At 39.5% G+C, this 14,407-nt stretch overlaps 2 protein-coding genes across 2 annotated transcripts in view; both read right to left on the reverse strand.

Annotated features, from left to right (window-relative positions):
* The window catches only part of LOC136174351 (olfactory receptor 4X2-like), a 74,144-nt gene that overhangs the window by 9,860 nt on the left and 49,877 nt on the right, over positions 1-14,407 (reverse strand). The gene's annotated exons all lie outside the window — the stretch shown is intronic.
* The window catches only part of LOC136174352 (olfactory receptor 4B1-like), a 60,603-nt gene continuing 49,894 nt past the window's right edge, over positions 3,699-14,407 (reverse strand). Inside the window, exon 2 of the mRNA XM_065944457.1 lies at positions 3,699-4,669. Within this exon, the coding sequence (XP_065800529.1) occupies positions 3,699-4,628 (930 nt within the window). The 5' untranslated portion in view covers positions 4,629-4,669. The remainder of the gene's footprint in view (positions 4,670-14,407) is intronic.

Below are 14,407 nucleotides of genomic sequence, written 5' to 3' on the forward strand. Positions count from 1 at the left end.
GAAATGTCTGTTTAGTTCTTTGGCCCATTTTTTGATTGGGTCATTTATTTTTCTGGAATTGAGCTTCAGGAGTTGCTTGTATATTTTTGAGATTAATCCTTTGTCTGTTTCCTCATTTGTTATTATTTTCTCCCAATCTGAGGGCTGTCTTTTCACCTTACTTACAGTTTCCTTTGTTGTGCAAAAGCTTTTAATTTTCATTAGGTCCCATTTGTTTATTTTTGCTTTTATTTCCAATATTCTGGGAGGTGGGTCATAGAAGATCTTGCTGTGATTTATGTCGGAGAGTGTTTTGCCTATGTTCTCCTCTAGGAGTTTTATAGTTTCTGGTCTTACATTTAGATCTTTAATCCATTTTGAGTTTATTTTTGTGTATGGTGTTAGAAAGTGTTGGAGTTTCATTCTTTTACAAGTGGTTGACCAGTTTTCCCAGCACCACTTGTTAAAGAGATTGTCTTTTTTCCATTGTATATCCTTGCCTCCTTTGTCAAAGATGAGGTGTCCATAGGTTCGTGGATTTATCTCTGGGCTTTCTATTCTATTCCATTGATCCATATTTCTGTCTTTGTGCCAGTACCATACTGTCTTGATGACTGTGGCTTTGTAGTAGAGTCTGAAGTCAGGCAGGTTGATTCCTCCAGTTCCATTCTTCTTTCTCAAGATTACTTTGGCTATTCGAGGTTTTTTGTATTTCCATACAAATTGTGAAATTATTTGTTCTAGTTCTGTGAAAAATACCGTTGGTAACTTGATAGGGATTGCATTGAATCTATAGATTGCTTTGGGTAGAATAGCCATTTTGATAATATTGATTCTTCCAATCCATGAGCACGGTATGTTTCTCCATCTGTTTGTGTCCTCTTTGATTTCTTTCATCAGTGTTTTATAGTTTTCTATGTATAGGTCTCTTGTTTCTTTAGGTAGATATACTCCTAAGTATTTTATTCTTTTTGTTGCAATGGTGAATGGTATTGTTTCCTTAATTCCTCTTTCTGTTTTTTCATTGTTAGTGTATAGGAATGCAAGGGATTTCTGTGTGTTAATTTTATATCCTGCAACTTTACTATATTCATTGATTAGCTCTAGTAATTTTCTGGAAGAGTCTTTAGGGTTTTCTATGTAGAGGATCATGTCATCTGCAAACAGCGAGAGTTTTTTTTAATTGTAATCTCTCTCCACATGCCACAATCTTTCCACAAGTCACAGCGTGCTGACACCAGGAGAAAAAGTGAATGAACCCAATGTTGTACAGGTAGAAGATAACAGGGTGGGAATTTAAGTCCAAGTGTTCCTCCCTAAAATCTGTGCACTTTGCCTTATGGATCACCAAAGAAGAGAAGGCATTTAAATAAGGACAGCTCAGAAAGATCTGTGATTGATACCAAGGAGTACAGGAGCTTATCTAAAATACAACATGACATGAACTACTCAGGTCTTATACGGGAAAAGATGGTGTATAAGAAACCAAAAATATTTTGGGTGAAAACACCATCTCAGATGCTCTGTATAGAAACTTAACAAAGTGGCAATTCTATCTTAATCTCACCAAATCATGACTTGAAGCAATATTTCTTCTGTCATCATGACTCAAGCATATTAGCAAGTTTTACTCTCTAATGATAGCCTCAGTGTTACTCTTGAGAGTCCCTTGGACAGCTAGGAGATCCAAGCAGTCCATCCTAAAGGAAATCAGTCCTGAATCTTCATTGGAAGGACTGATGCTGAAGCTGAAACTCCAATACTTTGGCTACCTGGTGTGAAGAACTGACTCATTTGAAAAGCCCTGATGCTGGGAAAGATTGAAGGCAAGAGGAGAAGGGGATAACAGAGGATGAGATGGTTGGGTGGCATCACTGACTCAATGGACATGAGTTTGAGTAAACTCCGAGAGTTGGTGATGGACAGGGAGGCCTGGCATGCTGCAGTCCATGGGGTCACAGAGCTGGACACGACTGAGTGACTGAATTGAACTGAAGTGAATGATAACATACCTGTTAACATTAAGATGGTTAATGTAGACTGTTCGTTAATCGGGGTAATTCTATAATGCCAAGTGAAAATTTCACCATTTCTATGCGAAGAAAATAATTGTAAAACTATACTCTAGAAATTGAAGCTTAGGATTGGATGCTGAGGCCATAGGACATTCTTTATTCTTCACATCACTGTGTATGAACCTTGACACCAGAGTTTATGTGCCATTCATATATTCTGTTATCCATTAATCTATTTAATTTTGTATTCATTTATTCAACTTTGCTGAGGACATAGTATGTGCATAAAATTACGCTGACACTGAAGTAGAACATAAAGGTAAGTAATGTTCAGCCCTCAAGTAGACTTCAAGATATAAACATCCAGAAACAACAATAGTATAAAATAGGTTTAAATACCCTAAAAAAGCTGTCCATATAAGCAAAGACCAGTTAGTTTTCACAGGAAGTTAAGTCTTCCCAACCCAAACCTGAAATTGGCACGGGTTTTATGAAGAGAATGGTATCTGGAAGAATTCTGAGGCCTGGTTCTGATCAGACTGAAACAGTGAAGGTTTAGACAGGGCAGGAGCCAAGGTCTTCGGGAACTGCCAGGGAAGTCTGAGGCCACATAGGCTGATAAAAGGGTGCCCTTATTCCATCACTTAGTGGACAGGAAAGCTTGGTTGGATTCTCAGGAACAAGTCAGTTACTACTTTGCAAACAAGTTAAGTTTCTTCAGTCATTCAGTAAATTTTTTACCGATACCTAGATCTTCATTTGAGCTTCCCGGATGGGTATGCGGTAAAGAATCCACCCGCCAATACGGGGGACATGATTTCAATTCCTGGGTCAGGGAGATCCCCAGAGAAGGGAATGGCAATCCACTCCAGCATTCCTGACTGCGAAATCCCATGGACAAAGGAGCCTGGCAGGCTACAGCCCACGGAGTTGCAAAAGAGTCAGACATCACTTAGCAACTAAATCATCAACAACAAATCTTTATTTATAAAATAAGCGTCATAGAAATTAAAGAATCACACATATCTAGAGCACCTAAGAATTATATATTTTATTGTTTAATGACCATGAAGATAGAATAAAAGAAAGCTGACACAAAAGGAAGTAGTCAGAAAATAATTTACAAGCGTGAATTCTGTGGGGCATTTGGGTTTAATGATGGCAGCACTGAAGTACAAGGGAAGCTTGGAATTTTCTGGTGGTGTCTAAAGGAAAAGGAAAATTAAATTCTCATCATCCTAGGGCAGTGTTGTAAAACTAATAAAATAAAATAGAGACACAGATGTACAGAACAGACTTTTGGACTCTGTGGGAGAAGGCGAGGGTGGGATGTTTCAAGAGAACAGCATCGAAACATGTATATTATCAAGGGTGAAACAGATCACCAGCCCAGGCTGGATGCATGAGACAAGTGCTCGGGTCTGGTGCACTGGGAAGACCCAGAGGAATCGGGTGGAGAGGGAGGTGGGATGGGGGATCGGGATGGGGAATACATGTAAATCCATGGCTGATTCATGTCAATTTATGACAAAAGCCACTACAATATTGTAAAGTAATTAGCCTCCAACTAATAAAAATAAATGAAAAAAAAAATACAACAAAAAACATGAACAGGTTAAATATTCCTCTCTTGCTCATATTCACTAAAGTCAGAATCATATTTGGTCACCCTATACATACTAACTTTTTTTAATATTTTCATTTTTATTGGAACCCTGAGTTTACTTTCCTGCCCCACAAGCTCTTCAGCGCAACTTTCATCTCTGCATTTCTGAGTGTGTAGATGACGGGGTTCAGCATGGGGGTGACCACCGTGTAGAACACGGCCACCAGCTTGTCCTCAGTGAAGGTGGAGGCGGGCCGCATGTAGAGGAAGATGGCGGGGCCAAAGAACAAGGCGACCACCGTGAGGTGAGAGGCGCAGGTGGAGAGGGCTTTGCGTCTGCCCTCTGCTGAACGGTTCCTCAAGCTGACCAGGATGACAATATAGGAGGACACCAAGAGGAGGAAAGAAAAGATGGAGAATAATCCACTGTTGGCCAACACAACGACCCCCTCCACAGAGGTGTCAGTGCAGGCAAGCTTGAACAAGGGATGGAGGTCACAGAAGGAGTGGTCAGTCACGTTGGGGCCGCAGAAGGGCAACTGGAGAGTGATAATGATCTGAACCGTGGAGTGAAAAAAGCCCCCCAGCCAGGAAGCAGCCAGCAGACGGTGGCACACGGGCCGGCTCATGACGGCCGTGTAGTGCAGGGGCTTGCAGATGGCCACGTAGCGGTCATAGGCCATCACTGTGAGCAGGAAGATCTCAGCAACTCCAAAGAAGTGAAAGAAGAAGATCTGAGCCACACAGCCCTCCAGGGAGATGGTTTTAATCTCGGAAAGTAAGTCTGTGATGAATTTAGGGACAACAGTGGAGGAGTAACTGATCTCCACCAGCGACAGGTGACTCAGGAAGAAGTACATGGGGGCACGCAGGCTCTTACTGACTCTAACCGTCAGGACGATGAGGCCGTTGCCCACCACCGTGGCCAAGTACACGGGCAGAAAGACCACAAAGCACGCTCTCTGCACCTCTGGGTCCTGGAAAAGACCGGCGATAATTAACTCAGTCACGTTATTGGTCCTCGCCATGGAGTTGATTCATATGTACTGGACCGGAGGTAGTCAGAAATCTGTAATGAAATAAACACCACTTATAACAAATTCACCTCATTTATAGCATAATTGGACAGTGTAAATCAGTTTACAGCAAAAATTTATCATGAACTCATTTATTTAGGCAATATGTGCTCATTGAGCATTAAATATGACCAATCTAACAATAGTTTATGTATTAGAAAATGAGGGATCAGAGAAATGGTTATTTACTCAGGATCACACAGAAAATAGCCAACTGTAGGACTCAGAATCAGGTTGAATTCATAGGGTTTCTTCTAACCCACCAGAAGATATTCTGAATTTAGGGAGTCATTCAAGTTCAGCTCTTATATTTTTACCATCTTCATTGCATTTTGATGGATCAAATTTATTGGGAAATCCCCATGATGCACTACTGCTCCTAAATTCTAAATTCCTTCTATCCCTCATCTTTTCTTCAGGGAATCATCCTCCCATGGTTAATCCTTCCCTTTCCAAAAGGCCCTCTGTATTGTTTTCTTCACTCCATTCTAGCCCTCAGCTCACTCAGGTCAGAGTCCTTCACCAGCCCTGCAGCTTCTGTAATTCTGTTTTACATAACAAGTGCTCAAACACTTTGTAGAGAATTCCACTTGGGAGTTTGTCTCCATCATTTCACTATCACTTCCACAACTCTTGGCACACTGCTCAAACAACTCACAGATCCTGAACTTGCAGAGCTTGTCCTCTGAGAGCACTCTTGTGACTGACCAGTCTGCCTGTCCCTGTTACCAGTTGGTGGCCAGCAGCAAAGTATAATACCAAGATGAAGATTTCTCTGTGAGTTATTTCCCTGAGCAGATACTTAACTGAGCACCTTTTATACATCTATACACCCTCAGAGTGGGCTTCCCAGGTGGTACTGCAGGAAAGAATCCACCTGCCAAAACAATAGACGCAAGAGACACGGGTTTGATCCCCGGGTCTCAAAGATTCCCTGGAGCAGGAAATGGCAACCCACTTCAGTATTCATGCCTGGAAAATTCCATGGACAGAGGAGCCTGACGGTCTACAGTCCACTGGGTCTCAAAGAGTAAGACACTACTTACTGACATAAGTGAGTGAGTGATGGAGCACGCACACACATACTCTCAGAGAATACAAAAGAAATATGGATCACAACATCTGATTCCAAACAATCCTCTCTAGATTAAGGCACCATATTAGGCATATTTTCACCACATAGGATCCATGAAAAATAAGGAAGAAACAGTATGAAGACCTTGACTCTCTGCTGTAAATTTCACCCATTGCTTTTCCTCTTATCTCTGATTTCACACTGAAATTTTCAAGAAATATTCTTTTGAAAAAGTAAAACTGCACCTGATCAATAAGGACTATAACCAACAGAGAAAACAGAAGTCAATGATATAGACGGAAACAAAGTCATACATGTCAGAATTCCTCACATCAGGATGCATGCTGAACTTCAAAATTTCCTAAGAGCACATTACAAGTGTTCTCACACACACCCACAGACACCAAGAGTAACCACAGGAGGAGATGACTATGTCAATTGACTTAACAGTAGTCATCATTTCATTAAGTATATGACCATCAAATACCAAGTTATAAATATGAAATACACACAGCTTTATTTTTAAAATTTTAGGATTATGTAAAGTCACCAAACCTGAAGATAAAAAAAAAAAAAATGAGAGACTAGTGTTCTAGAGCAAGATCATGGCAGAAAGTATCCATGATCCTTGACTTTTCCATTCCTGATTCAGTCCCTGTGTACCTGGGTACCAGAGAATGCCCCTTATTCCTCAAATAAATTCTCCTCTCTGCTTAAGCTAGTTTAATGGGCTTCTGTTTCTTGCAAGCAAAACCTAATACATAAACCTAGGAAATGAATAAATAAGTAAACAAATACATACATAAATCTGAACATCACTAACACAATAAAAAATTAAAATACAATTACTAGTTAAAAACACAACTCAAAAATATTCCTTTTGTGATAGCCAAAAAAAATAAAAATAAGTACTTTGAAATGTAATATAGTTATGCAGAGAAAACCATAAAACTACTACAAGAAAATACATATGTCAAATGGAAAACATATCCATCCCCTCAAATTCTTACAAATTACATTTAAACAATAAAAGTTAACATAATAATTTTGACTATTCCTATACAAATTTAAGCAACTTCAATTAAAACCCAATGAAATTTTTCTTTGTCATTTATATGATTACTCTAAACTTCTTTGCAGGGGTAAAAAAAAAGGGGGGGGGGCACTCAGTCACCTATGGAAACAAAAATAAATTGCCTAGTCAAGAGACAGAAGATATTGATGCGTGCAGCATAGAAACGACATTGGAACTCATGACCAAATGCTAACAATATTGATAAATTCATCACAGCACGGTGCCCTTTCCATTGATGGCGGTGTTGTGGACACGAGGCTCTCAGAAGCATTAGGAAGACGTGGCAGCATCACATCTTGGAAAATCCAGTCACTGAATGGTTAAAAGGTAAGATTGTGAGACATGACAAAAATCTCCTTCTACCACATCCGCACTCATGAACAAAAGGAAAAGATTGGGACAGTGATAGATTGAAGCTGGTAAGACTAAGCTATGGAATAACAGGAGACTTACAAGCAAGTGTTATCCGGAAGAGACTGTGATGACACCATCAGCCTCCAAGATGCCCAGGCTTGTAGCTTTGATGTCAAATGTGATTCATGCCTCTCATTCCTATACTCGGTCAGTCACCACAATCCATTAATTTTATCTTTAATCATCTCGCCTATGTGCACTTTCTCTCCAACCTTGCTGCCCCCACCTTCACACCTGCTGTCAGCTGATGCCTAAGTCACAAAGCCTCGTAGTCTCTACAGCCTCCCGTTCCATCCATCCTGCAGACTACAGCCAGAAAATTGTTTCCCAGGCCCTTCCTTCCTCAGATCCTCCACTGCTTGGGAATAACCAGGGAAAACCCTGGACGCCTCTGGCTCACTTTCAAAGTCTTTCACAGACTGAGCCATCTCAACCATCACCTTCTTAGCCAACTAAACTTGAACTCACCCCTGTTCAACTCAGGGTCCTCTCCTCCTCCCACAAGCCCGCAATACTCATTCCCACCGCAGAGCCCACTTCATTAGAAATGCCCTCTCCTGTCCCTTTCAGTGCTATCCACCTTCTAACCCTAATTCCAGTCCTGTGCACTTAAGGAATCTTGTGATTAATGTGTGTGTGTACGCTCAGTCACGTCCGACTCTTTGTGACCTCATGGACTGTAGCCTTCCAGATTCCTCTGTCCATGTTCCCAGGTAAGAATACTGCAAAGAATTGCCATGCCCTCCTCCAAGGAATCTTCCCAACCTAGGGATCAAAGCCAAGTCTCTGCACCTCCTGCATTGGCAGGCAGATTCTTTACCACTGAGCCACTGGGATGCCCTCTCATGATTAACACTCCAACTCATATGTAACTTCTCTGAGCACTGAAAGGATTCTTTGGTGGTTTTTCTTAAATGCATAGCAAATGAGGCTACTACTCTACCTAAAATATATCAACACCTCCGCATTGCCTACAGCACAAATTCCAATATTCTTAGTATGAATTCCAGGTTCTTCTTGAACTGGCCATTGCCTATTTTTGCAACTGTCATCCCCAAAATGAACATTATGCAGCTATTTCCTAAAGCAAAATGTTCTTTCTCCCTTCACCGTGTTTAGTATTCCCTTCTTTTTAAATTGCAGGAAGAATCTGACTACTATAGAAATAATATAGTCCTGCCTTCACACTCTTACAGTAAGCAGTTCATTGTACTGCTTTTCTTTAGCAATTAATAGATTCTTTATAATACTGTTTCTTTATCTCTACCAAGAAATACATATCCTAGTATTCAAATTATCTGTTTCATGTTTTTATTATATTTTTATATTAATTGCACTTTGGTTGACAATAATAGTATTTCCATGGCATCATATGTCACACAGTTTTTTTTTAGTTGTAATCAACATACAATATTACATTGGTTTTCGGTATACAATATAGTGACTCAATATACAATAAGACCAGTTGCCATCAGTCACCATACAAAGTTGTCACAATATTACTGATTATATTCTCTATGTACACATTACATGCCTACACCTTATTTATTTTGTAGCTAGAAGTTTGTACCTCCTAATCCCTTTCACCTATTTCATCCTTCCCCCAATACCCTTCCCCTCTGGCAACCAACATTTTGTTCTCTGCATCTACTAATCTGTTTTTGTTTGGGTTTTTTATTTTATATACATTAATTAATTCAATTTCCAGAACAAACCTGTGATGTGCATATTTTTATCACCCCATTTTTCACATATGAGGGGAAAAAAAAGAAGCACAGGTAAATGAATCCACTGGCCTAAGTTTACACAGCAGTGGAGCCAGGATTTCAACCCAAGCAATTTAACTCCAGATGCTATGTTCTTTAATCACTACCCTATGCAATTTCTAGGCACATAAACACATACTGAAGAGTTAAAATTAAATGTTCTCTTCTATAAGAAATCCAATGTATATTGATTCCCCAACACAAATATTTCTTGTATGAGTAGGAACTCAATGTTTTTTGATTCACTAGAGAAACTAACGACAATATTCTAGGGCAATCTGAGAGGTCACTCAGAGATAAGAGAGAAATCAAGGAGGATCCAGTTTTTCCAGTCTTCATCCCTAGTAGAAGGAATAACTGGTAACTTTGAAAACTACATTTTCCTTCTCTGTCATCTTTGCCTTTCAGTATCTGGTCCTGTCTCTGCTACCCACCCCTCAGTCACCTCCACCGTCTCTCCCACTGAGCTGGTAAAACATACCTCCTCTCTCAACGCAAGCTGCCTCACCTAGAAGGATGAGGGGTGGGGGAACTGATCAACATATAAAAGCCCAAATCAGCCTTTGAACACATAGACTCTACATTAGATAAACTGCTAGACTCTGGACCAGAGCATAATGATAGAATGGAGACAATGCCCGAAGAAAATATAATAGAAATCTTCATGTGCCGAAGGGGCTGATCTCAGAGTGAGGTAATGGAAGCTCCATCCCAATCACGGTTTCCCGCTTTGTAATTCCCAAATGGTAACTCACAGAATTCCAAAATTATAAAGGACTTGAAGTTTATCAAATTTATGTTTTGTATTATTTACCACAATAAAAATAAATTAAATAAATTGAATTCATTACCCCCACCAAAAAAAGCAAATACTTTAAACCCAACCAGCTCATTTTGAGTAAGCTCCAGGAGTTAGTGATGGACAGGGCAGCCTGGCATGCTGCAGTCTCTGGGGTCACAAAGAGTCAGACACGACTGAGCTGAACTGAGCAAATGAACACTGAGGCTCTAAGAGAGAAACTGACTCACCCAACATCCCATGGCTGTTTAGAGATTCTGCACTTCCAGTCATATGAAATACCTTTAAGTCAAAATAGCTGCTGTGGTTAGTTCTATCTCAGAACAAAGAATTGAGCCAGATGGATCTCAAGTGCTCCTGAGTGCCTCCAAGTCAGCATGAAGTTGGCCACTCTGCTAGAAATGATCATTACTCAAGGAGATGATCTGGTTTGGAGAAACTAGAACAGGATAGAGAATTGAAATCCCCCCTTGGAATCCTAAACCCTGACAAGACAGATGCCTTAGCTAATATCACCATCTCAGTGAATTTCTCACTCAAGTCCCCCTGAACAAAGTTCAGTTCACAGCCAGTTCAGCCACTCTGACTAGAGCTGGAAACATTTAGAGACCTTTTACTCTAACCTCTTCTGTTTATAGATGAGGTAAATGAGACAGAGAGAGGGTAATTGGATTCCCAAGCTGCACACCAGTTATTTCCCAGGTTACTAAATCAGAAGTCAGTGCCCTTTCTGCACTGAGGACTGGACAGTGGTTGTTACTGCTACTCAAGGATCAAACCTTGCCCTGGAGAAAAGCACCAGTGTCCCTGGGAGCTTTTAGAACACAAAGCAGGTGATGTCTAAGATGAATCACCAAAAAAAGGAAAATTCAGGGGAGTTGATTTATAATAGCTAGGAAATAAACAAATGCCACAGAAAGCAGAAAAGAGGTTTTAAGACCTTGCTTTTCATGAAGAAAACTTACATGCCCACCGAAACTCCAATGGTTGTAATTAGTTCCTTGCATAAGTTAAGATCCTTTAAATAAATTAATCCACACACTCTAGTCAAGGGAACAACTTCCCCATGGAATGTTTTTTCTCTCGGGTGAAACTTCATCAACTAACCTTGACTTAGGAGAGATTCAAAATCTTTTCAGTTAGCTTAGGGAGATGTCCATAAAGTTTGTACCAAAAACAAAGTAATAAAAGAGAAAAGCTGAAGGTAAGACATCAAGGGAATACTTTTCCAGGCTGAACTGCCAAGAATGAGGACAACTGGATAGAGGAACAGTGAGGACCAGACAGGGAACCGGGACAGCGGGGCCCTAGCTGAGGTTCAGTAACTGATTCACTTCTCTCTCAACCAGGTCATTTCCCCTTCAACCTCTCACTCTCCCTATTTCCACTTCTAGATAAAACGACAGGATTGGGCTAGATTACCCCCATTGTACCTCCCAATGCTAGCGTGTCTATGTAAGCCACTTAGACTTCCTGTGCCTCAGCCTCTCCAATGACAGTGATAATAATGTAACATAGTAAGAATTTCCTCAGCAAGAGATGTCATTCGTCCATCCATTCATTCCTGCATTTATTCAAGAAATAGTATTGTGTCCTTTAACGTGTCAAGCATGGGTGCTAAAGATTTGGCCATGAGGAAACAAAGTCCCTAACTCAAAGCAGTTATATCTGTCATATTCCCAGCAAGGGGAAGTGGGAAATATGAGGAAACCAATTAGGTGATCATCAATTGCAATAATCCACCCACTAGATGCTTGTCTTTACCAGGATGGTAGCACTGAAGGTTTTAGGAAGTGGTCAGATTCTGGACATCCTAAAGATAGAATAAAGATTTGCTGAGGTTTTGACGAGAGGAGAGAGACAATTCAAGGATACCCGAAAGGTAGATTTGAGCGAGGAAAATGGATTTACCATTATTGAGATTGGAGTCACTGTAAGCAATGCATGCAAGCAGATTCAGAGTGTGGATCCGGACATGTTCAGCAGAGTAGAGAAGAATGAGTCCAGGATGGTAGTTAGAGAAAGCGGCATCTAGAAGGTAAATAAAATAAAAGCCCTTGAAAAGAGACAAAGGGGAAAAAGTCTGCAGCTAGGAATAAAATCCTTCAGTGGGAAAAACTTACCCACTGCCCAATGCCTCTGGCAACCACCAATCTGTTTTCTCTATCTATGAATTCAGTTCTTTGGTTGGTTGGTTGGTTCATTTTTAGATTCCACATATAAATGAGATCATATGATATTTGTCTTCCTCTGTCTGATTTATTTCATGTAGCATAATGTCCTTTAGGTCCATCCATATTATTACAAATGGCAAGATTCCCTTCCTTTTTATGGCTGAATAATATCCCATTGTATACATCTACCACATTTTCTTTATCCACTCGCCCATCGACAGACACTTAAGTAACTTCTGTGTCTTAGCTCTTGTGAATAATTCTGCAATGACCATTGAGGTGTATGTATATTTTTGAGTTAGTGTTTGGTTTCCTTCAGATAAATATCCACAAATGAAATTGCTGGATCATACGGTAGCTTTGTTTTTAATTTTTTGAGGAACCTCTCTACTATTTTCCATAGTGGCAGTAACAATTTACCACCAACAGTGCAGGAAGGTTCACTTGTCTTCACATTCTTACCGATGTTTTTTTCCTTGTCTTTTTTTTTTATATAAAATGTGTGAGGGATATCTCATGATAATTTTGATTGGCATTTCCTTGATAATTAATTATGTCAAGCATCCCTTCATGTACCTATTGACCATTTGTATGTTTTCTTTGGGAAGAAAAATGTGTAATCAGATCATCTATCCATTTTTAATCTAATTGTTTCGGGGTTTGCTACTGAGCTGTATGAATTCTTTTTTTTTTTTTTTTTGAATTCTTGATATAATTTGGAATTAACGCCTTATTAGATGTATGATCTGCAAACATTTTCTCTCATTCACTGGTTCCATTTTTATTTTGTTTATGGTTTCCTTTGATGCGCAGAGGGTTTCTAGTTTGAAATTCATTTTGAGTTAATTTTTGTGTATGGTATAAGGGTCATCTAGTTCCTTAAATGTTAGGCAGAATCTACCAGTGAGGTCACCTGGTCCTAGACTTTTGTTTGGGGAAGTTCTTGATCATAAACTTAGCCTTCCAACTAGAAATCTGTCTGTTCAGGTTTCTTGTTTCTTCCCAATTCAGTCTGTTAGGTTGTATATTTCTTAGAATTTATTCATTTCTTCTAGATTATCCAGTTTGTTCGCATATAATTGTTTATAGTAGTCTATTATGATCCTATTAGTTAATACCACAGAATGACGTAATGAGGTAATAGCTCCTCTTTGATTTCTTTTATTTATGTGAGTCCTCTTTCTTCCTCTCGGTGAGTTTAGCCTCAGGATTTGTGGCTTTGTTTATCTTTTGAGAAAAGAAACAGCTCTTAGTTTCACTGATGTTCTCCATTCCCCCCTCAGTCTCTAGTCATTTATTTCTGCTCTTTCTCATCTCATTCCTTCTACTAATTCTGGGCGTCATTTGTTCTTCTTCTAGTTTCTTTAGGTATAGGATTAGGTTTTCTATTTGAGATCTTTCTTGTTTCTTGATGTAGGCATCTATTGTCATGAACATCCCTCTTAGAATCCCTTTTGTTGCATCACACGGGTTTTGAAATTACAAAACAAACTGTATACACATATAACAGAATGCCTCAGACAAAATGCCAATCCTTACATCCATTCTCCCTTTCTTCTTTAGGAGAAGAACACAATAAAACCTTGATATTTTTTAACAGAACACAATTTCCACATAGAAAAAAAAAAAGATTATACATTCTAGCCTCCCTTGTAATTAAGGGTGACCATATGTCATGTTTCTGTTGAACAAAATGAAAGCAAAAGTGTTTGGTGGCACTTTTGAAACAGCTCCTAAATGGAAAGATATCAGCTTATCCTCCCCTATTCCCCTTTATGGTCTTCTAAAATACAAATTTAATACCAGAGTTGTACTGTCTAACATCACATCCACAAGCCACATTTAGCTTTTTCAATTAAACTGTTAAAACTAAAATTTAAAATTCAGTTCTTTGGTCTCACTAACCACACCTCTACAGCTCAGCAGCCACCACCATGCCGGACCTCACAGACACGGAGCATCGCCTGCTAACGTGTATTCTGCTGCACAGCGGAAGTAGAAGCTCTCTAAGGTCATGAGGCTGAGTCTACAAGATGGCTGACCCTGTGTTTCTAATAGCATTTTTGGAACTCCCAACAATGTCGGGCTTTTGCTTCTGTATTTCTGTAGCTCTCTCTCATCAGGTTGCCATTTTTCTATTATATGCAGTCAAACCTATACCTAAAATATATATAAATAATAAATAGGAAAAGAATACAAAATTGTCTATGCAGAGTAGTTGGCAGCCCTCTACCAATTTGTCCTAAATAAAATTCTCTATTTATTATCTAAAAAAAATACACTTGGGGACTTCTTTTTTCTTTCTTGATGTTGCTGCAGAATCAATAACTGAGAATTAGCTACGTGGTCCCAATGCTAAGTGGTATAATTGTAGACTGTTACTCCTTCTGTGAATTTAGTAAGCCTTTTCTAAATGTCCCAATAGTCG

This window comes from Muntiacus reevesi, chromosome 9 (assembly GCF_963930625.1).
Source record: "Muntiacus reevesi chromosome 9, mMunRee1.1, whole genome shotgun sequence".
In the NCBI taxonomy this organism is placed as follows: domain Eukaryota; kingdom Metazoa; phylum Chordata; class Mammalia; order Artiodactyla; family Cervidae; genus Muntiacus; species Muntiacus reevesi.